At 36.7% G+C, this 24,439-nt stretch overlaps 1 protein-coding gene across 2 annotated transcripts in view; it reads left to right on the top strand.

Annotated features, from left to right (window-relative positions):
• ANKRD17 (ankyrin repeat domain 17) overlaps positions 1-24,439 on the top strand; it is a 146,808-nt gene that overhangs the window by 52,239 nt on the left and 70,130 nt on the right. For both annotated transcript variants that reach the window (XM_083378266.1, XM_083378265.1), the window contains exons 2-5: positions 6,527-6,680; positions 8,173-8,329; positions 15,224-15,371; positions 23,818-23,965. In XM_083378266.1, coding sequence (XP_083234392.1) covers positions 6,527-6,680; positions 8,173-8,329; positions 15,224-15,371; positions 23,818-23,965 — 607 coding nt within the window. The remainder of the gene's footprint in view (positions 1-6,526; positions 6,681-8,172; positions 8,330-15,223; positions 15,372-23,817; positions 23,966-24,439) is intronic.

Genomic DNA, 24,439 nt, shown 5'->3' with positions numbered 1-24,439 from the left:
ATGAGAAAGATTTTTCTCAATGTAATATGTCTAATTTAGCTGATGCTAGAAAAAAATAGTATATTTTGTACACTTAAAACTATTTTGAATCTATAACCATCTATTACAACTAAACCACTTTAAATTAAACAATTCTTAAGAATGAAATATTCTTAATTTGGACTTTACTTTTACTGTTTGGACTGTTGTGTGTTTTGAAAAATAGATTATTTAGAATCTAGTTATGTTGCACTTCAGTCTTTAAATAATTAACCTAGTACATACATATTGTATTACATCCAGAAATGCCAACTTTGCAATCAATATTTCTCATCCATAACTATGGCACCCTAAGGATACCTGCATATATGCAAATGCTTCTCTGGGATTAGTAATGCAGCAGGGATTGCTTTTTCCTTCCAGTAACAGGTTGCTGGGAAATACCAAACATGGCCTTAAGAATTCCAATGTTTGTTACAAATTTTTCTGGATGTGGTTGGAAAGAGGCTGTTTGGCGCTGGAGACCACTGCCACTAGGAACACAGCTCTGTGTTGGGGTACAGAGCAGCTCCGGTTGGGGGCTCAGCACGGGCCACAGCGTGGCAAAAGCGGGGAGGGGAATCCCCATGGCAGCTGTGGGGAGGGGAATCCCTGCGGCATGTGGCTCCAAGCTGCAGGGGTGGGGGTGCAAAGGACGGATGGCGACGCCGTAGCAAGACACTGGCATCACTCCCAGTGACAGCACCTCTGAGTTCCGGTACCTTTTTTTTTTTTAAGAAAAAAAGCACTGACTACATCCACATGAAGATAAGTAAGCAATGGGGTACCACAAGGCTCCCTCTTAGGCCCAGTACTCTTCAATATCTTCATTAATGACTTAGAAGAGGGAATAGAAGGGGAACTCATCAAATATGCATATGACACTAAACTGGCAGGAATAGCCAACACCCCAGAAGACAAGCTCGGGATCCAAAAAGATCTTGACAAACTTGAACAATGAGCCCTATCCAACATAATGAATTTTAATATGGATAAAAGCAAAGTTTTACATTTAGGTAGGAAAAATCAAAGGTACAAGTAAAGATTAGGTGAGACCTGGCTCAAAAACAATAACTAGGAGAGGGATCTTGGAGTTCTAGTGGACGATAACTTGACTACAAGTCAGCAGTGAGCAGCAGCAGCCACAAAAGCTGATAAAATCCTGGGTTGTATAAACAGAGGCATAGAATCAAGATCACGTGAAGGATTAGTACCGCTTTATAAAACCCTAGTAAGACCACTCCTGGAATACTGCAACCAATTTTGGTCATCATACTAGAAAAAAGATGCTGAAACCTTGGAAAAAGTTCAGAGAAGAGCACCTAAAATGATCAAAGGCTTGAAGACTAAAATATATGAAGAATGGCTGTAGGACTTGGCTAGTCTGAAGAAAAGAAGAAATGGGTGACATGATAGCAGTATTCCAGTATTTGAGGGGCTGCCACAAAGAAGAGGGCGTAAAACTATTCTCCAAAGCACCAAAGGGCAAGATAAGAGAGAATGGTTGGAAACTGACCAAAGAGAGAAGCAACCTGGAATTAAGGAGAAACTTCATAACAGTGAGGACAATTAACCAGTGGAACAGCTTGCCTTCAGAAATCATGGGCGCTCCATCACTGGAGATTTTTAAGAAGAGACTAGACAGTCACTTGTCTGAAATAGTATAGGTTCTCCTGCTTGAGCAGGGGGCTGGACTAGAAGACCTCCAAGGTCCTTTCCAGCTCTATTCTATTCAAACATAATGGTGGCAATATCATGGTTTGGGCCTTCTTTGATGCCTCTAGTCCAGGATGGCTTGCAATAATTGATAGAACTATGAATTCTTATTATACCAGCAAATTCTACAGGAAAATATCAGGTTATCTGTCTAAACTGAAGCTCAGAGAACATGGACCATGCAACAAGACATTGATTCAAACCGCAAGCCATTTAATCCAAGAATAGTTAAAGCAGAAAGAAATTAATGTTTTTGAATGGCCAAATGAAAGTTCTGATCTTAATCCTATAGAAATGTTGTGGAAGAATGTGAAGTGGATAGTTCATGTGAGGAAGCCTTCCAGCATCCCTGAGTTGAAATTCTTTTGTAAGAAGGAATGGCTGAAATTCCTCAAAGCTGATGTGCATGATTGATCCACAGATATTGGAAATGTTAGTTGCATTTTATTGCGGTATAATAATTGAAAGGAAAGCTTCACATATTTCTGTCTCACACAAATAGGTTGATTTGAATCATTTTCCTCAGTAAATGAACAAGTATAATGTTTTTGTTTAAGTTAATTCTGTTTATCTAGTTTTAGGACTTATAGATGACCCTATCTAAGCTATGCTTATGCAGAAATATTGAACATTCAAGAAGTTTCATAAATTTTTAGGCACCACCATAATATGTTGATATGTAGTCTTTAACTCTTTTTTTTATTAAAGAGTTTTACAAAAACTAAATTTTACAATATATCCCCAAATCCCTCCCACCCCAAACCCACCCACTTCCCCCCCACTTCCCAGAGCTAAATACAGGATTATAGTTACAATAATCATATTCTAAATAAAAATTATGCATAATATACAATTAACCAAATTCATAATGCGCTTTTTTAACTCTCTTTTAACATAACTACAAACAACGTACCAATAACAATATCCCACTAAAATCTACTCATAAGCTAAATGGAACTTTTTAGTCCCATATTTGTTTTCAATATAATTTATCCATCTCCTCCAAACTGAAATATATCTTTCCTGTGAATGATCCTTCAAATAAGCAGAAATCTTAGACATTTCTGCAAGATTCGAAACTTTAAACACCCATTCTTCTACAGTGGGCAAACTATCCTTCTTCCAATATTGTCCCACCAGTAACTGTGCTGCCGTTATCATGTTCAACATCAAGTTAGTTTCTATACTGATGGCCATACAGCAGCCTCTGTTTAAACCTCTCCAGTAAAGGAAAGTCCACCACCTTCAGGAATGGCAGTCTGTTTCATTCTTGAAAAGTTTTTATTGTTAATAATTTTTTGCGATATCCAGCTATAATCCTCTTACTTATAATTCAGTTGTTTCTTGTCTTTTTTTGAAAAAAAAATTGTACAAATTTCTGCCCCACCTTCTACATTGACACTGCTAAGACAGCTATAACCCCCCCCCCTTCACCAAGTCTTCTCCAGGTGAAAGATACCAAGCACCATTGTTCATGAGTTTTTCCTTCCAGGTCCTGTATCATAATATTCTATTATTGTTGATTTGTTGCCAAAAATTAACAGTTTTGAAAGATTCTTCTAATACTACTGTCTTGCTTGAGTTGTCAGGAATTCTATATCTTTTGATGTAATTTCTGAAGGCTCATTTCACATAGCTGCAAAATATACATAGTGAATCTGAATTTATTTCCTGTAAAGAATTGCCTAGTTAATCTCTGTGATTAAAATAACTGGTTGTATAAAATTAAGAAACAGTAATACCACTGTTTCATGCCAATCATATTTTATATGAAAAGATGGATGAATCAGTCATTGAGGATTTTTTATTAATGTGGTTTTAGCGGCCAAGCAAATTCAAAATGATTCAAGTGACAAAGTGTTGAAAAGAGGTTTTGAAATATTGTTCAGTTGCGATTTCCAATCCCTAATGCCCATTAAGCATTGCCTACTTAGGGGTGAGGGTGCAGGATCTGAATTTTTTGCAAGCTTAAATTGCCTATTTGATATTTAGCCCTCTAGCTCTACCAAATGGATAGGGCCTGGGGGTACATGCCCCTTGAATGTTGTACCTTCATGTTGTACATATTTTTTTGTTCCAATAACATCTGGAAGTTAATGTAAATGATTACCTGGATGCATTATAATTTTTGGTTACTATATGAAATTGCCACTGGCTTGAAATAACTGTAGAGATGTACAAGGAACTTGGTGGAACAGTTGCAGTTTATCTTGTGTGGTATCAGGCTGGGTTGTGTCTTAAGTGGAAATGTGAAGGCTTCAGGGAGAGAATAATAATTTGAAAAATTTAAGAAAAAATCAGGTCCTCCTCACCATTTGGAAAAAGTAAGAATAATCTTTAATGAAACGTTTAATTATTACTTCTAACAAATAAGTAAAAATAAGATATTATCATCAGCTATCTTTCATTGATATCAACTATTCCCCCAAAATAGTTTATATTAAGTTATTATAGGAACACTATTATGTAGCATATAAGACCAACATAAGTTTCTGTAACAGAGAATGACCAGTGTAAGAGCAAGATATATTTACTCCTCAATATTCAATTCCAAATTTATATTGTTTCTTTTTTATCTAGAGAAAAGTTCTCTCAGAACATGCTTAACCTGAAATACTATCATTGTTAAGAAATGGGAAGACCAATTGTTATCTATTTACTTATTTATCAGATTTCTATACTGCCCATCATACTTACTCCCCTATTGGGTCCCCAGGCCAACCAGCAGAGTCAGGTCCTTAGGGAAGGCAATTTCAGAGAAGATTCTCTTCTTAAACCCTATCAGTCAAACTTTAAAAACCCAACAGAGTTCCTAACATTCCTGCCTGCATGACCTGGTGAGATAGGCCAATGAAATAGGGGTGAGATGGTTCCTTAGATAATCTGGTCCTATATTATGAAGGTAAAGGTAATAACCAATACCTTAAATTGGACCCAGGAGTAAACTGACACCCAGTGCAGCTCATATAGCAGAGATGTTACATGCACACTAGGGATGCCACAAAATGCACCACCACATTCTGCACCAGCTGCAGCTCCTGGATACTCTTTGTTTTATTAAGTTTGTATGCTGTCCATCTCATGGTTTGAGGTGACTCTGAGAGGCCTTTCAAGGAGATCCCCATGTAGAGGGCATTTCAGTAGTCAATACTGGAGATTACCAGGGCATGAGTGACTGAAAGAAGGGTCTTTTAAAATGGGAAGGGGCAAAACTGACATACCACACAAAGTTGAACAGAAGCCCCCGTATATCACAATCTCTTCCTGCTATTTGAGACTCGACAAGATTACACATTGGGTCCTTCTGGGGCAATTCCATCCAGAACCAAAGAGGTTTAAGGGTTTAAGGTGATAATCATGGTTTTTACCCCAATAATTTTTCAATAAAACATTTCCTAACAGTTCAGGTTTATAGATTGGGATTGCTCTTTGATCCTGTGCTGTCCTCGGATTCAAAAAGGCATTAATGACAAGAAATGTGTCAAGTTTAATGTGTGAGGTGCAAGTATTTCTGGCTGTCCTATTAATAATTAAACATACATTGATAGCATTGAAATTAGGCTACTGCAATGAATTCTGCCTAAAATCTGAATTTGGTTCATAATGCAGCATTATCTGATCAGCATACTTTATGGTGATCATCATGGGGTTATTGGAACTTTTATTAGTTTTTTTCTAGATTTAGATCAATGTATCAAAACTCTACATCAACATTAAAGGTGATCTGAAGGTGTGCCTCTTGTTATGATCTTGCTGAAATCAATTGGAAGATCCTTTCAAGGAGGCTTATATTTGCAAAAATTGGTTACCCCCATATTCATAAAATGGTATATTCCATATCATTCACAAATTGAGGGATATGCTGAATTTAAATTGCTTAAATTTAATTTACATTTTAAATTATTCTCATAAGTATGTTTCTAGTTTGACAAACCTACTGTTTCTTTTTCAACATGCTATGGTAGATTCATTACAAATTTGCTTTTGATGTGTAAACTCAGCCTATATTATGAAGTCTTGTTCTGTTTGCCTTATTCTACAAATGTTAGCAAACTATTGAAAGACATAATGAAATCATTGTAGCAAATTTTGCTGCATTTACCAATTTTACCTTCTGGATATCTGCATAATATTTTAAAATGACTTTCTAATTCTTGATTTATTTGCTGTCTTTTAAAACATAATTTTCATTTTTGCTTACTTAGGAATACAGTCAGAGTGTAAGCTAGTATAGTTCAGTGTTGGTCATAGTAAATTTTATTCCTGAGCAAACATTTTTGATAGTTTAATTAATAGTTCAAGTGCTGTTGGAATTCAAGTGCTGTTCACAGGTTTTAGTTTATAGAATTCAGGCTAGATGAACTATCTTCCCAATGCAGGAGTAAAAGGAATAGTAAAACAATTCTGGTTGTTTAACAATGCATGCAAAAGAGCTATATCCCAAAAGTCTACATGGAAAATCTTAAAAAAGAGGTATTGTATCTGTCTCATCTCCTTTATTTGGGAATTCTATCACATTATGACAATGTTAAGAGTTTAATTAGATTAGAAAATAGGAAAAATAATAGAATAGTTAGAAAAGATAATAGAAATAGTTAGAAAAGAGAAGAATTGATTATAGTTCTTAATTTAGAAAACAGAAAATAGAAGTAAGAAAGAAGAAGTGATTATAATTCTGAAATTTCATAAAACTGGCAAGTAGATGGTTTGGAAACAAATCAATATAGATAATTTTTCTTATATGTAGAGAACCTTATTTCAATATATGAATTAAAAATCATTTTCCTTCTAGGTGGAGTCATTTATTTTGGATCAAGATGATTTGGAGAATCCAATGCTTGAGACAGCTTCAAAATTGCTGTTGTCAAGTACTGCTGATGGTGCTGATCTCAGAACAGTAGACCCGGAAACGCAAGCTAGATTAGAAGCTTTACTAGAAGCTGCAGGTAAAAACACACCACTGATTTTGAAGAACAATTAATTTACAGAATATTCATAAAACAATATCAAATTCTTGAACATTTTAAGTATTATAAAGTTTATGTTTATGTGTGTTTTGAAAAACATCTTGATTGAATTTGTATAATACATTCTCTTCCTTACTTAGCAATTGCAATCTGATCCATCAACTTTGTCATTGTAAGTGAAATGGTCACTAAGAAAAAATGTGCCTGAGAGCAAAAGAGAGACATGTTGTGAAGATCACTGGTCACTACCATCTCATTCAGATAAAGTAGTCACTATAGCAGGGGTGTCAAACTGCAGGCCGGACATATTATGCGGATGCCATGCCCACCCCATTGCCAGTAATGGCAAAACAGTCCCGATACTTTGCGTGATGTCACGTGATGTCACGAGTTTGATATGTCTGCTCTATAGTGTCTTCTCTTTTTTTTCAGGGAAGGTTTTACCACCTTAAAATTGCTTTAAAAAAGTGTCTCTTCCTGAGCTCTTTCTCCTGCAGTGATAACCTCAAGTTAGTAAGATGAGGCTTGTGACCTAAATTAGTTGATTAAACCCTCCCCCACCTGCTGGTGTTGCTACATAAAATTTACCAGACATAGCTTTTTTTAAAAAAAATGCACAAAATTTGGTTGTAAATGTGCATTGGTTGGAAAACAAATTATTTAATACTGTCATATTTGCAAATGGCTGCCAATTGATGTAGTCTCCAGCTGAGGAGTGTCTATATGGGTTTCGGCAGTGACTGTTAAACATTATAAATTTTAATTGATACATAAGAAAGGTTCTGAGTTGAAATTGGTGGTAACAATTACTTAATATGGAAATGCCTCCATCACATTCCTGTACGGAGTTTTACTTCATTTTATGATTATAACCTAGTTATCTGAAGAATTGCCTTTGCCTATATAAACTTGCCCAGACATTTTGATCCTCATCTGAGATCTTGTCATGTCCCTGTTATCATAAGTAAGCCATGCAATTTTGATTGCATATTATTTATGAATAATATTCTACAAGTGTACCTTTGGCACGTTTTAGTGTCAGATAATTTTTTTATTCAAACCCTTTTGGAATTTTCAGTCTTTAGCAAATAATAAGCATATTTTATCCGCAAATTATTGATTTGATTTCATTAGTCCATTTTAAATATTAAATAATGTTGATTTGCTAGCTGTTTTAGAAATGTATTTTAAATTTTAAAATGATACCACTTCCAGAAAAAGAAATAATATTACCCAGTTAGGTTTTTTTCTATGCTAGTTGAATGTGGTTTTTTTGTAGAATGTTACCAAGTTACGAAGAATATAGTAAGAATTGTACTGCATCTTCTCCAAGACTGTTTTCAAGTATTATCATTTTACATGTGCTTGCTTAAGAATTATGCTATTGGTAGTGTGAATAGTGTTTTGTTAATTGTCTTTATTTTCCTCTTTCTGGATAAAAAATTGCTGATTTGTGATCTAAAAACAAAAGGAATAGGTAAGTTATCCACAGCTGATGGAAAAGCCTTTGCAGATCCTGAGGTGCTTCGCAGACTAACTTCGTCAGTTAGCTGTGCATTGGATGAAGCTGCTGCTGCACTTACCCGAATGAGAGCTGAAAGCACAGTAAACTCAGGGCAGATGGACAAGTAAGTATTTACCTGAAACTACTTATTTCTTATATTTCTGCTTAAAAATGAATTATTATTAAACTATCTATATTATACAGATTTCAGAATGAATTTCTTCCTTAAATTGTTATGTACTACATAGGTTGGAAGGGATTATAGAGGACATGCAGTTCTGCCCTCCCCCTGGCTTTGATGTAGAATCACAAGAGAAGCTCTGACAGATGGGAACCTAGTCTCATTTTGCAGACATCTAATGAAGGACCCTCACCATGTCCTCTAATAGCTTGTTCTGCTTTCTTTCTTTCTGATGTTTAGCCTGGATATTAGCTTCCCTGCAGTTTTAACTTGTTGGGTCTGGTCCTGTTTATTCCTTTCAAATATTTAAAGACTGGTATCACATAATCCTATTAATCAATTTTTCTGTAGGTTAGGTATAGAATACCAGTCAAAACCGCTCATCATCTTGGTACCATGCTCTGAACTTGCTCCAATTTATCACTGAATGATTGTACTCAAAGAGTGCTCTTTGATGCTGAAGTTTAACTTGAAGAGAAGTATCAAGAAGAATGCTATGTCCTGTGCTATTTAATAAGCATATCAGTGACTCGCATGAGAGAGTTGAGAGGAAAGACACTAACAAAGTTTGCAGAAAGCACAAACATTAAGGAGAGAGAAATGCATTAGAAGAAGAAAAAAATCTAAAAATAATAAAATTAATTTAATGTAATAAATTAGTTTAATAAAGTTAAATGGATACAAATTAACAGGGAGAAATGTTTCTGCTTTGCTTGCCAAACTCCTGTTGTTTTCCCTGTGAGATTTATGAATAGTTTCATACAGTTCATTTATAAAATGTTGAGCTTCAGAAGGCCAAGGAGAGAGCATTTTGTCATTTTATTTGATTCTTCTCTTCAAGCTGATACATTATCAAACCATTTATTCTTTTTCCCTTCAAGATTCTCTGCAGGAAATTTAGTGTAGGGAATATTTGTATGATCATCTGAAAGTGTCAGCATAGGAGTGGGGAGACCATCAGTAGCAACTGAATTTATCGTTGAAATTATAAGCTTAAAGAGTTCAGTTCATGAATTCTTCCTTAGCCATATATAAAGTTGTATATTGTGGTGCATGGCAAAATCACAGCAGGCATTTTGCACTTGACAAAAGCTATTTTTGCATTTCTTGTATAAAGATTTTAATGTAATTTAGGGACTCTGTTGCTTCAAACTTAATTTTGCAAGATTTCAGTCTGTAAGTTAAATACCATTCTGATATAAGATACACACTTTTGGTGAATCAAGGACTGTTACAGATTCTACAGGGCTTCAATTTATAGATTTATGGGTCCATAAAATAGAATTTTAAAATGGATTTAGGGCAAATTAAATTGTATTAATCCTACACATGGTATTCACATTCCCTTACATTTTTTTTATTGAAAAGTTTTACAGTACATTTTATCTTAAACAAAACAAAACCCCTCCCAACCCCCTCCCCTCTACCCCACCCCTTCCTACTCCCCAACCCTCCCCAACCCCTCCCTCCCTTCCCCCTCCCCCCTCCCCGACTTCCCAGAGCTAACTACAGGGTATAAGAATACAAACAATCATAATCTACCTTATGCAAACAATCATAAACTATTAAAACTATCGCACTTTAACTCATATAAATTAACTCCAAACAGTATAAATATCACATCAATAATTATTCAAATGCTGGATAATACTTTTTAGTCCCATATTTACTCCACAGTATCTCTCTGTTGCAAATAGTCTTTCAAGTACACTAAAGTCTTTGCCATATCCTCCAAGTTGGGAACTTTTACAGTCCATTCTTCTATAATCGGCAGTTCTTCCTTCTTCCAATATTGTACTAAAAGTCTTACTGCCGTAGTTAAATTCAACATCCGCTTGATATCCACAACAATAGTATCAATAAAAACGCCCAATAAAAACAGTTACAGATAAAACAAATTTACATCAATCATTAAAAAACCAATTTTCTATTCTTCTTTCCACCTAGTCTTTAATTTTCCATACTAAAACCAAGTTTATACAATCTTTCCTTCTCTTAATGTATTATACAGCTTCAAGTACCATACATTACTTTCCAAACTTAAATTTTTTTTATATGTAATCACATCATTTTTATATTTTCTATTACGTGTCTTCTCATAATACAGCTTCAAGTATCATACATTACTTTCCAAACTTAAAAAAAAATTTTTTTATATGTAATCACATCATTTTTATATTTTCTATTACGTGTTTCATTATTGCCCATAAAAGTAGCTTACAAGTTAACTCTCATCTATACTTTTTTCCCAAACTCGCAACAGAGCATATCATAAAATATATACCTTAAACACATTATCCACCTTCTTATAACACAATAGATATACATACCAACCAACCAAATAGCAGATCATGACCTTCAAAATTTCAGTAAGCACTATTACAATTCTTCCCAGTTAAGTTTTCATAATTATCTTAAAATTAAAACAACATAAAATATTACAAAACATAATTATTTTATATAACTCTACATTTGAGGGTGAAAAATATATCCCCAAATATTTAACCCTTTTAACAATTTCAATTCCCGTTTACTCTTCTAAAACCACCTTTTATGATCCTTATTGCATTATTATCTCCTTCAGTTCTACAACTAGATCTTCAGGCTCGTCTCATTCGTCTAGAAGCAGCACGCCTCCTCCAATTTCTGGCCTCCTCTGGTGACACTGAAATTTGATCCACTCCTGTAACTTTCTCATCTGTCTGCATTGTTCCTTCAGCACCTTGTAGAGTCTCTCTGTGTCGTTGAAACTCTCCCTGACCTTTCTTCTTTGTAGATTCCAAAAGTGGTATGGGGGCTGCTTTTAAAACATTACTATAAAAATCACGTGCCTGTATCACCGTAGTAAGACGATGCCTCATACCTTCATAGGTCACCACCATACCCACTGGTATCTCCCATCTGAACTTAATATCACGTCGTCTTAATTCTTGTGTCAGAAAAGCAAATTCCTTCCTTCTACTTAAAATTCTTGGAGGGATCTCTTTTAAAATCAAGACTTCTTGCTCAGCGATTACAAATTCAGTATTGTAGGAGGCTTGAATAACCTCATTTCTAATCGCTCTCTTTGTAAAGTAAACCACCACATCTCTGGGTAATTTCCTTTGTCTTGCAATCCACGAATTAACACGGAAAATTTTATCTATATCTTCCATTATTTCATCTGCTGGTCACCCCAGCACCCCTTCCAGAGCCTCAGAAACTATTTTCTTCAAATTTTCTTTAGAATCTTCTTTTAAGCCTCTGATTCTCACGGCAAACTCCATCTGATAATACTGTACCAAAGTCAAATCATAATCAATTTTCTCCACCACATTTTCGGTTTCTTTCATTTTTACTTCTAATCTAATATTATTTTGACTGAGATCTTCCACTCTTTCATCCAAATTCTCAATACATATAGCCATGCCTTGAAATGCAGATAAAATGTCTGCTCTTATTTCTGTTAGTTTCTCTGTAATCTTTTCATCCATAACCTCAGCTAGTTTTTCTGTTAACTTCTCCTCCAGCTTTTTATCCATTATCTCAGCAAATTGTTGCAATTGCTTTTCCATAATCTCTTGCATCACATTCTGGAAATCTTTAACTGTAAGGGCTGGTGCAAATACGGGTGCAGGGGGCAATAAGGCTTGCAACAAAGACTGCTGCACCAGAGCAGGAACTTTAGGAGATGTAGCCGCCATTTTCACCCACTATTGTCTGCTACGCACTTCCACTTTCAAGCTCAGCAAAGTCCATTGAGTTAAAGATCAAAAGACCACTTTCACCTCAATCTCCTGTATCGCTCTGCCTGCATCCTCGTTCTCCTAAGTTCTTTCTTGCTAGCAGGGATGGTTGCGGACGCCTTGTTCTGCTCCAAAAAGCCCGGAGCAGAAGCGCCTCGCAGTCCGGAGCATGCCCAGGCTTTGGGGGGGGGCTCAATCCTTCAGCCACCAAAACTTTAAGTTCTGGCGGCCCCGGGGAGCTCTACCCCTACCTGGGCGCTCACCCCCTCCTCTTCTCCCGAGGAGGGGGCTTCCGAGCCGCTGAAACAGCTGATCGGCACTGTTTTCGGCGGCTCTACGGAGCCGCGGGGCTGACAGCCTAAGAATGGCTGCCTCCGGCGACGCCTTGCCATCCGGAAGTCACATTCCCTTACATTTTGATTGGTTCCTAAATTTATAATTAAATTATGTGTTAGCATATAAATATAGTCTTCATTTAACAATTGTAATCGGGACTCGGAATTCTATCACTAAGCAACATAGTCATAAAGCACATGTTGACATAGGACAGTTGTGGCACTTCCAGTTGCCAGTGTTAGGAGAATTCTGCATAGTTGCAGATCCCATAATTATGTAATCATTTGTGACCTTCTGCCGGCTTCCCAATTAACTTTGCTTGTTGGAATCTAGTAATAAAGTTTGTGACTGTAGCTGCTGCAATATAATTTCAAACCAGTTGCCTAAATCATGACCCTGGGGATGTCACAACCACTGCAACTATGAGGATCTATCATAAGTCCCCCTTATCCAATACCGTTATAACTTTGAATTGTCACTGAACAAATATTCATTCAGTGAGGACTATTTGTTCATACATAAATACATACACATGCTGATACTTTCACAACCATGAGCCTCATGTACAAAATCACACAGTGACTTGAGATAGAGGCAGCAGTATAAGTTTTTGTTGCTAGCTGGCAGGAAAGCATTGACTACATAGAACTTGCTCTTGATCATTAGTGGGCTGAATGTCACTCAACACTGCAGTTTACATTTACCTCTATTGGAAAGCAAAGATTTTCTAAAGAACAAATGAATTGAATGGCATTAAATACATAAACATATACCTACATTTTGTGGACTGGCTGCAGGGCATTTGTTTACATTAACAAATATAAAAATAAATATTTTTATAATATAAAAGTAAAATACAAAACGTACAGACAAAATAACTATGAATAATTAATAGTATTGTTCACAGAATTGGTGAGATAAACATTTCATCCATTTTTAGTAATATGTACATATTTAACTGACGTGTCATGAGAGCTCATTTTGTTTTTCCCCATTTGATTCCATGTATATGATACCGTTTTATAATCAGAATGCAAGTCAAGATTTCATTTCACTGAAATTATGTACTGTTGAACTATCCACTCTGTGTTATCCCCATGATAAGATGGGTGGTCAATAAATTTTATAAATACATAAATCCACTAGATAAATAATTTGCATTTTTTCATATCTTTCACATTTATAATTGTCATTATAAAGTAAAAGGTACTATATATACTAAAAAGATACTAAAATGTCTGTAAAAATGTTCAGTAAAATTTTGACAGATCACAGCATTGTTATAAAGTCTTTGATTTCATATTACGTATGGGTTAGTTTTGCTTAATCGGTCTTTATATGATTTATAATAATTTGCTATTTTGGTTGTAAGCTGTTGCATCACAAGCTCTCATGTTTTCTCATTTTTCTGTTAAGCCTACAAAACTAGCTTATTGAGGATGATATACCTCCAAAATTAGGAAATGCAAAAATTAAGATACTACAGTAGAAAAGTATTATTTCAGGGAATTACCACATACTGTTTATTGGCAATTGTACAACCTTGTCTTCCTCAAAAAAAATCTTACATTACATAAATATATTCTAAATAAAATATTTACATTATTTGGATGCTTCATAGTGAAAAAAAATTGAAACATCAAGGCTAATAATCAAGACCAGGATGGAAGATACTGTTTATTTCTCCTTATATTTATTCTACAAATCTATGCACCATCCTTCAAACAAATTTTCCTAAGTAGTTTAATGTACAAAATGTTAATATTACAATTAAAAAAATAAAGTAAAAATATTGAATAAATAGGTTAATGGAGAAACATCAAATGCAAAGAGATCACAAATAAATTTTAAAAGTACATTATAGCATAGCAATTATTAACACACTAAAATGATTTACAAAGTGTTCTGCAGATCCAGATCTCCTGGAGTTCTTTAGCAGCTCGCGCTTCTGACTTAAAAAAATATGTTAGGCTTGTATAGACAAAATGGAAGTGTTTGCCCGTTGCTATACCTGCACAATCCTGCAATAGGCAGTTGTGATACTGCAGAGTTAGAGAATTCCCTAACTTTAATGTATAGATTAAAACTTAATAATTTAAAGTAAATTTATATCTTGCCCAGCTATAACTCCAGTGAAAACTTTAGTTTCATTCATAGAAGTTGCACAAATTGTCACATGAGATTATGATGCTACAAAATTTGACAACAACTACATTAAATATGTGTTTAATTTTAAAAAATTAATGACTAAAACAGATTTTCCTAAATTTGGAAAGAAAACAAACTAAGCACTATTTAATTTCCAGTTGAGAGGACATTTGGAAGGATGGAGAGATTACTTTTAATAGCTACTTGCTTCCTGTGAATTATTGGTGAATAGGGCATGGAAGATATTTTGAAATGTTGCAAATGTAAAATTCTGCATATCTCCCCTGAAGCACAGAATGGGCTATTTTTCATATTGCTGAATCATGTTGATCTTGAAGTAGCAGCTTTGTTCAGATTAGACAACTTCCAAAGTGCTCAGAATATTTTACTTTGTAAAATTTCATTTTCAGAACATTTAAAAATAAGCACTAAAGCCAATTCTCTTAGTAAATGGTGGACTATAATTTGGAGTTCTTGACACTGCAGCTTCATAATTGTTCATCTCCAGTAATCATAATATATTTCATTATATGCATGACATGTTTAAGTCTATATTTTATGGTAATCTGATTATCTGTACAATATTAATATATTCATGCTACAAATAACTTCCTCTGTATCTCTGTAGCCGCAGTTTGGCTGAAGCTTGTTCAGAAGGAGATGTAAATGCTGTGCGGAAGTTGCTTATTGAAGGACGGAGTGTGAACGAGCACACTGAAGAAGGGGAAAGTCTCCTTTGTTTAGCCTGTTCAGCTGGATATTATGAACTTGCTCAGGTTTGTCTCTCTACATTGTTATAGGGAAGCTAGAGCATTTATTTATAACACATTCTGAACATGATACAGAATTCAGTTTGTTAATATTTACTTTGGATCAAATCCATTGTCATGTGGATTGGCTATCTGTTCAAGCTGAAAATTCAGTTGATCATCTGCCATCTATCAAATTTCTATAGAGTCTCTTAGCCAGAGGAGATTTTTAAGATATCAAAGGGAAAGGGAAAGAATAATTTTCTCTCCGTTCCAAATTTCACTGACCTAATCAATTAATCAGTAGGATTGCTTTGGGTACCATTTTGTTCTCTTAAACTGTATGCAACAGAAGCTTGGCATTAACTCGGAGAAGAGCAAAAATCCATTGGAAGAGACAACTCAAGTCTGTTTTTTTGTATCAGAAGGAAAGATTGCTACATACATTCCAGGAATGTTTCATGTCCCTTGCCTAAAATCACCATTCCACCTTAGTGTTGTTTTAATTTACTGAGAGTAGAAACTCTGTCCAGAATATGGACTTCAGACAGAGACAACCACTGGATGGAAGGAGGGGTCATCTATGTTAAAACTGAACAGGCCCTCAACAGAGAGGGAGGGATATGACGCCATCTATCTACAACACATTCCTTTCAGCAGAAGGTTCACAGACCTATTTACACTATTCAGGTAACCTGAGAGCACACATAAATCTCCAAGTGGCCTCAACCTCTCATAGAGAGTGGTAACAAAGAGATGACTTCAAGGAATATAAATCGTTCCATTCTTTATCAGTCGGTCATAACTGAAGAAGCTTCTTGGATGAGAAGCGAAACATTTTCAAGGAAAAACAAAGTCCAGTTACCTTTTGAAAAAGCATCTTGGGGTCTAAGCCTGCAAATGTATGATGATTTCCAGCAATTCTTGCATTCTTCCTGTGCAAGTCACAGCTAATTATTGAAATAATGGGAAGAAGGTAGACTGTAGTGGTTTTTCATTAAATGCTAGGGTGTAATAACTGCCTCGGAAAATACGATGCAAAAGCATATTGATGGGAAGTCACAAAATTCCATCCTCTTCATAGTAAACAGCATTTATCTAGCTTTTGCTTCGTAAATGCTTGAGCAGTACATACATGCTTTCCAACCATTTTCAAACTTAGGAAGAGTTGTAGTGAATTAATGAGTTAGTTTATTAAATGCTTCATGAAATATCTCTAAATATTGTACAATACAACAGATGTACATTAAATACGATAAAGTGATACAAGTACCGTATATACTTGAGTATAAGCCGAATTTTTCAGCCCACTTTTTGGGCTGAAAAATTCCACTTCGGCTTATACTCCAGTCAACAAAAAAACTTACCAAGGACTTGTGCGCGGCCGAGGCTTTGGAGCTTCCGGGATCGCGCTCACCTCTCCCAAGCCACCGCCGTCCGGAGACCTGCCGAAGTTTGGGGAGGTTTGGGGAGGTGCGCGCGCACCTCCCCAAACCTCCCCAAACGAAGCCGGGTCTCCGTTCCTCTGCACCCTGCCTGCCTGCTTCTTTCCACAGCGGAAAGAAGCAGGCAGGCAGGGCTCGGAGGAACGGAGACCCGGCGACGTTTGGGGAGGTTTGGGCGCCTCTCCAAATATCCCCAAACGTCGCCGGGTCTCCGTTCCTCTGCGCCCTGCCTGCCTGCTTCTTTCCACAGCGGAAAGAAGCAGGCAGGCAGGGGGCGGAGGAACGGAGACCCGGCGACGTTTGGGGAGGTTTGGGCGCCTCTCCAAATATCCCCAAACGTCGCCGGGTCTCCGTTCCTCTGCGCCCTGCCTGCCTGCTTCTTTCCACAGCGGAAAGAAGCAGGCAGGCAGGGGGCGGAGGAACGGAGACCCGGCGACGTTTGGGGAGGTTTGGGCACCTCTCCAAATATCCCCAAACGTCGCCGGGTCTCCGTTCCTCTGTGCCCTGCCTGCCTGCTTCTTTCCACAGCGGAAAGAAGCAGGCAGGCAGGGGGCGGAGGAACGGAGACCCGGCGACGTTTGGGGAGGTTTGGGCGCCTCTCCAAATATCCCCAAACGTCGCCGGGTCTCCGTTCCTCTGTGCCCTGCCTGCCTGCTTCTTTCCACAGCGGAAAGAAGCAGGCAGGCAGGGGGCGGAGGAACGGAGACCCGGCGACGTTTGGGGATATTTGGAGAGGCGCCCAAACCTCCCCAAACGTCGCCGGGTCTCCGTTCCTCCGCCCCCTGCCTGCCTGCTTCTTTCCGCTGTGGAAAGAAGCAGGCAGGCAGGGCACAGAGGAACGGAGACCCGGCGACGTTTGGGGATATTTGGAGAGGCGCCCAAACCTCCCCAAACGTCGCCGGGTCTCCGTTCCTCCGCCCCCTGCCTGCCTGCTTCTTTCCGCTGTGGAAAGAAGCAGGCAGGCAGGGCACAGAGGAACGGAGACCCGGCGACGTTTGGGGATATTTGGAGAGGCGCCCAAACCTCCCCAAACGTCGCCGGGTCTCCGTTCCTCCGCCCCCTGCCTGCCTGCTTCTTTCCGCTGTGGAAAGAAGCAGGCAGGCAGGGCACAGAGGAACGGAGACCCGGCGACTGTGTATTCAGGCTTGCAAAATGGCGGATCGAGCCTCTGCTGGCGGCAGAGGCTTGCAGAACGGCGGATCGGCTTATACTCGAGTCAACAACTTTTTCCAGTTTTTGGGGGTGAAATTTGGGGTCTCGGCTTATACTCGAGTCGGCTTATACTCAAGTATATACGGTAAATAGAAACCATCTATTAAATCTTTTTTTTTTTGTAAGTGAAGAGGGAGGTGAATTTTGAAGCTAAGCAAAACTGCCAGCATACAATGGTTGGTTGGTCTTATCAAAGCAACTTTTGTAATATGCTAGGTACTGAATTAATTATGTTACATTTTTTTTGGCATTCAGTAAGTTTTTGTGTCACATTTATCTTTAAAAATGTTAAAGATCCTAATTAAAATAAAACAGAAGCTAGGATGCTGTAAAGCAAACAGACCAAATCTCTAGTTTTATCTTTGTTTATAAAATGCCTTTGGGACCAACATAGGCCTAATAAGCATTCAATCAATGCTAAATTTGGAAATATGTTCATTTTGCTTGGGGAAGAGAAAGTTTTCCTAGCACAAAATATTCTAAAAACTTCAAGGACATGGAAAAAAGCCAACTCCGTAGTTACCTTTTGATAAACATTTGTGTTGTTCCTACCTTTACCACCATTTTGCTCATCAGAAAGATTACTTATTTCTGTTCCAGAAATACTGTTTTCTCTGTCAGCTGTACAAAATGTCCACACTGAAGCATTTGATGGATATTCTTCAGGGACTGAAAGAAGTGATGTTTATGTCTTATAAACTTGTTGAGAGAAATATGTGAAAGGCATTTCCAATATTAAGTCAAATTGGTTCATCATGAATGTAGCATAGTAGTTCTTAAGTCTTCGATTTTCAACTAATTGAGAACAGAGATCCAAACTTATCTTTTTGCTTCTCCCAACTATCAAAAAACAATTTAGATTCAGTGCAGGTCCATGATGGACAAACAATTTAATATCAAATAACTGTATTGGTGTTTATCCCTAACGTCCTAAAACTTACAAGTAGTCCTTACAACCACAATTGGGTCGAGAATTTCCATCATTAAGCACCATTAGCGACAGCAGTTCAGGCACTCCCCATTGCTGTCACTAACCAAGTTAGCTGAGGATCCATCCATTATTCCAGGCTTGATCCTTTCTAGCCTCAAGTCTCAGTAATAGAGCAAATAGGGGTTGAACAAATAGGGCTCGAACAGTGGTGGGATTCAAATATGTGAACAACCGGTTCTCTGTGTGGATGCTGCTTCCGGAAGTCCATTCTGGGCCTGGGCAACAAAAAATTAGCTACCGGTTCTACCAAAGTGGTGTGAACCGGCTGAATCCCACCACTGGGCTCAAAGTTAAATGCTTTGGATTTTAATAGTAAGCCGGAAGTTCCAATTTGCATGTAATGCTAAACAAAAACTAAAAATAAAAAGTTATCTGATTGATTCCTGCTACAGTGTGGTAGCATAGAGCAGAACATGTTTATTCAAAATAAACTAGATTTTGAAGGATTTTGCCTTATTGTTGCATATTTCATTTGTTATTCCCATGGAAGTTGCAGTTTGTATTGGATGTTGCAACTAATCTGCTGATACAGAGATTACATATGTTCAAAAAGATTTATAAGGTAAAGGAATTACATGATAATTGTAACTTGCTAATTGCTTATTAGATGGAAGTTAAGGTATTGGTATGATATTAATCTTTAAAGTTCTAATGACTCTGATGGACAGACACTGTTTACTATTAAAATTTACCAGTGAATCCTTTTGAAGATACTTTAAGATCGAACCTTTCATTCTGACATGGCAAAGAACACTGAACAATAAAGAATTTGCTGAACATTTTAGAGTGTATGTTATACTGGACTGCTAATCACGATAAAAACCTGTAATTAAGATATTGTGTACTATTTTATAGAATTCTTTTGTTTTTACAGATTTTTCTTTTATATATTTTAGGTTTACTAATTTTCACTTGCATTATAAGAAGCTTTGTGTAGCTTATGCATGTCCAGATATGCATTCAGGGCATATTGCATAACATTTGCGGAACAGTATAGTTTGGGCATGCCTAGGCATGCTTAGGCTGAATGGATGCTGCCTGTAAAGGTTATCAAAGCAGCTTGCATGCACAGATGCTACTCATTTCATTGATACCAGTTTCCATGTATTTTGATATGATTTTTCTACGCATAGAGTTGTATATGTACATATAATTTATATAACAACTAAGCCAGTAAGTAACAAGTAAGTCTTGCTATAGGGCAATTGGTGATAGCAGAAATATTTTGCAAGTCTCAGAAGAGCTGTGATGTGTTCTGCTACATTTGTGGCAAGTACACTTTAAGCCTCAAAAATGCCCCATGACTGGACTTGTTAAGAAAGCATTTAAACTGTACTTTGGTTGTAAGATTGGCAATCAATACAATCATTGCCATTTGCTGGTTCGTCTGCTAATAGTAAGACATAAATTAATACCCCAGTCTGCCTTCAACCATGAAACCAGTGCCGCATGACAAACAGTCTGCCAGTATCAAAGCCACCAGAGAAATAGAGGTTAGATGAAACAGATGAAGATGGTGTACCGGCCAGGCACGGACATACACAATGATCTGAATTTTGAACTCTGTATATTTTGTGAGCCTCATCTCATAACACAATCAAAACTAAATAACCTGGTCAGAGATTTAGGTTTGTCACATTCCCGTTTTATAGAAATCTGTTTTTACACAATGGCAGTGTTCACCTTTCAATACCTGTTGGCTACACTGCATTCGTGAAAGAAACATATAGAAACATGGAACTGTTGTTGAAGCACATCCAGTACAGCAAGTATAACTGGAATATTTGTGACATTCTAAAAGTAGTGGCTCCGCTGCTTGGAATGCTGTTTGCATATATCAGGTACTGTTGTTACGTATGTGAATAGGGCAGCAATGCAAGAGAATCATATTAAAAAGAAATTTACCATTCTAAAAGACTTCGGTTCCAGGATAGAAAAATGTGGCACATGAACAACTTTTTGACCAAACAAGGATATTTTTGCCTCTGCCTCACATAAAACTTGAGCTGTGGAAAAATTTTATGGAAGTGGTAAGGAAGGTTAAGGTTTTTGTTATTTGAGACAGATGTTTCCAAGAATAACTGATAACAAGATTAAGGAAGATATTTTGGTTAGTCCACAGATCAAATATGTCATCAGTGACAAGCAGTTTAAAGGCCTATTAATGGAACCAAAGTAAATAGCCTGAAAAGCATTCAAAGATGCGTTAACTACAGAGTCTGACAACTACAGAGTCCCAAATTACATTGAACTGATTGAATCTTACAGCATACAAGACCATAAAATGCAACTGAACAGTTATTTCCTACATTGACAGTTGGACAACTACAGAGTCCCAAATTACATTGAACTGATTGAATCTTACAGCATACAAGACCATAAAATGCAACTGAACAGTTATTTTCTACATTGACAGTTGGACACTTCTGAAAATTTAGGTAATGAACACAGTGAAAGGTTTGATCAGGACATTGCCACAGTGAAAAATGTGTATCATGGCAACTGGAATCAATTAATGCTGGCTGACTATTGTTGGATATTGGAGCATAGGACAGTGAATACAAACAAAAATCAGCAGCAAAATATTTAGCCATGTTGAACTCATGCAGGGTGATACAGTGACACATGCTATTAAATGCATTATAATAAAAAGTTAATTATTTTCCAATATTCCTATGTGATACATTTCCTACATGATATAATTCTGAAATTATGTGTTCAGCTTGAAAGGGTCAATCATAATTGCCACATGTTTTTTAGGAAGCAAAACTTTTGGGGGAAAAAAGGCAAAATTTCTGGTGAAGACTATTTTTAATCATTTTGTATAAAAATTTTATTTTTAAAAAAGGAGTCACCTTTTTTTGCTACACCAGGGTGATTCTCTAATTATATTCATAATTCATTTCACGGTCTTTTTAATCTATGTCAGATGTCAAACTCATGACGTCACGTGACATTGTGTGACGTATTGGAGCTTTTTCTCCTTTGCCGGCAGTGGGGTGGGTGCGGTTTCTGATGATGCATCCGGCCCGTGGGCCGGCAGTTTGACACCTCTGATCTATGTAATCTAAAAAGTATGTAATTTCAGATTGTAGTTGCAACATCAACTTTAATTGGGAAAAACATGGCAATGTGAATGGGGGAAAACCTTGCACTTTTAGAAAAGGAGATATTTCTGTCTCCTTTCCTCAAAAGTAATATCCACAACAATCTGATGCAGCCTACATATAAAATGGAAATTTTCTGTCATTTGCTCAAAAAGAAGACCCAAGCTTCTAAAGTTTAAAAATCCTATATATTTATTATTTATTAAATCAATTTTAAGAACTAGCCCTTCTCAAAAGCAAGCAACTCTAGGCAGCGTAAAACAGATATTTACGTAGATACTTCCCAGCTTCCCATGTATAACAAATACTTTCCAGGTTCCTATCTTGTCCCCAGGCTTTATATCTATATCTGGAAACCAATCCTGGAGGTGTTTTCCTTAACAAATGCATGTATGTGTCAGGCTTGCATATATTTGTGGAAATATGCATGTTTATATACGAGTTGACTAGGCGACAAATTTTGTAAATATCCTAATATTTTCATTTATTATTGCAAAAATACTAATACAGCAAATATTGTCAGTCCTATCAGATAGATCAGGCTAAGATTCAGGTGCTGTCCTTCAATCTACTGCAGTGTAATTGAATGATTATTAGTGGAAGTTATCTGTAAAATAAGATGCCCTACCTAATTGAACATGCACACAGACATATACACAGAGGAAAAGAGACTTTGGAAATGTGGCATAACAAGCATAAATGTATGCATATTCTGTTGTAAAGAATTCAGTATTTTGTTCCCAGTGCTGAATGCTATTCTGTCCCTTTCTCTTTGTGGAAAGGAATGGATTGATGAATGACATTGGAATTTGGTTGAAAGCATAACTAAAATTATGTAGTATGAGATTTCTTGGTAAATAAATTTAGGAATCTTAGTCCTGTTCAGTCAGTATATAAAGGGTGACTTCATCCAGTGAACTGTCTTTTTATCCCTGGAAGACCCTGATTTTCCAAAAAAGAGAAAGCCTTTGTGGATAAAGGAGACTCTGCATTCCAGAGACTGAGCTTCTACAGTGGATGATGATAAAAGAAAGAAAGGTTTATCATGCTTTTCCCAACCTCCCTCAAGGGACATCAGAAGCTTTGGTCTTATTCTGTCTCCCTCAACTGTTTTCTTGATTTTCATTTTCAACTTAGGTGCTTGCTTTCAATTGCATTTTCCTTCGTTGTTCTATGCTTAACCGTTTTGTAGTCCGCCTCTCCCTATTAACCAGTATTTAAGAAAAAAATAAACTTTTTCATTTCTGGTAAATACAATAATTGCTTTTCTACTCTTATAATGGCCCACCTAGCACTTACATAAAAGAGGCAGAGTTGGCAAAGGCTATGCTGAATAGAATCTGATTTTTTGTCTGGTAAGAAATCAAAAAGAAATGAGTCAGTTAAGGGTTAGTCAAAACATGGAATAAACAATACATTTTCATATATTCTTTTCGAACAAAGTATTTCTGTTTGTTTTGTATTGTCATGCCTAAGAAGTAAAACCTGAAACTGCAGCTTTTTTCTGTCTTGGAACATTTTTTGGGTTTTGTAAAGTTGGCTAAATAATGCCTAATTAAAATGCAAATCATAATCATGATAATGTTGCTACATTATGCTTAGAAGTATTTTAAGTGGCTGGTTTACAAGACAGAGCAAGCAACAGGAATTGCATAGTTACACAACAGATTTACTCCCTTTTTATACTAATTATCAGTTTTTGTTTTCTTTATCAACAGGTCCTCCTAGCAATGCATGCAAATGTTGAAGACAGAGGTATCAAAGGAGATATAACACCTTTAATGGCTGCTGCTAATGGAGGCCATGTCAAAATTGTTAAGTTGCTGCTAGCTCATGGTGCTGATGTCAATGCACAATCTTCAACAGGTAAATATATTATAAAGACATGGAGGGAATGTAAGAGCTTGGAACTCTCTGTTATTAATATATAGAAGAATTTGCATGCAGATTTATTTAATACCAGTTTGGAAAAAGTATGAATTTTTGCAGAGGTTAACATGTAGGGCAGTGAGAACAACTCAGATGTTGATATAGTTAAGCAAGGATATTTTTTAATTCACTTAAATAAATTTTCTTTGTGAACATTATATAAAGATGTTGAATGATGCTCAAAAATGTTGCCAAGGTTTTCACATTTGCTTTATAAAGGCTGTCAGAATTTGCTAACATTTAGAATATGATGTATGATCTGACATAGTATATCCTTTCTGTGCAGTGCTTTGGATTCAATTCAAAAATTGAGATGTTGGTATGCAGATGGAGCAGCTCCTAACTCCTAAGAACAGCTGTGTTTTGGGAGGTGCACAGCTGAAGCTGCTGGACCATCCTTGAAAAAGACAA

This window comes from Vipera ursinii, assembly GCF_947247035.1.
Source record: "Vipera ursinii genome assembly, chromosome: Z".
Lineage (NCBI taxonomy): Eukaryota > Metazoa > Chordata > Lepidosauria > Squamata > Viperidae > Vipera > Vipera ursinii.
This window is presented reverse-complemented; position numbering and strand designations above follow the sequence as displayed.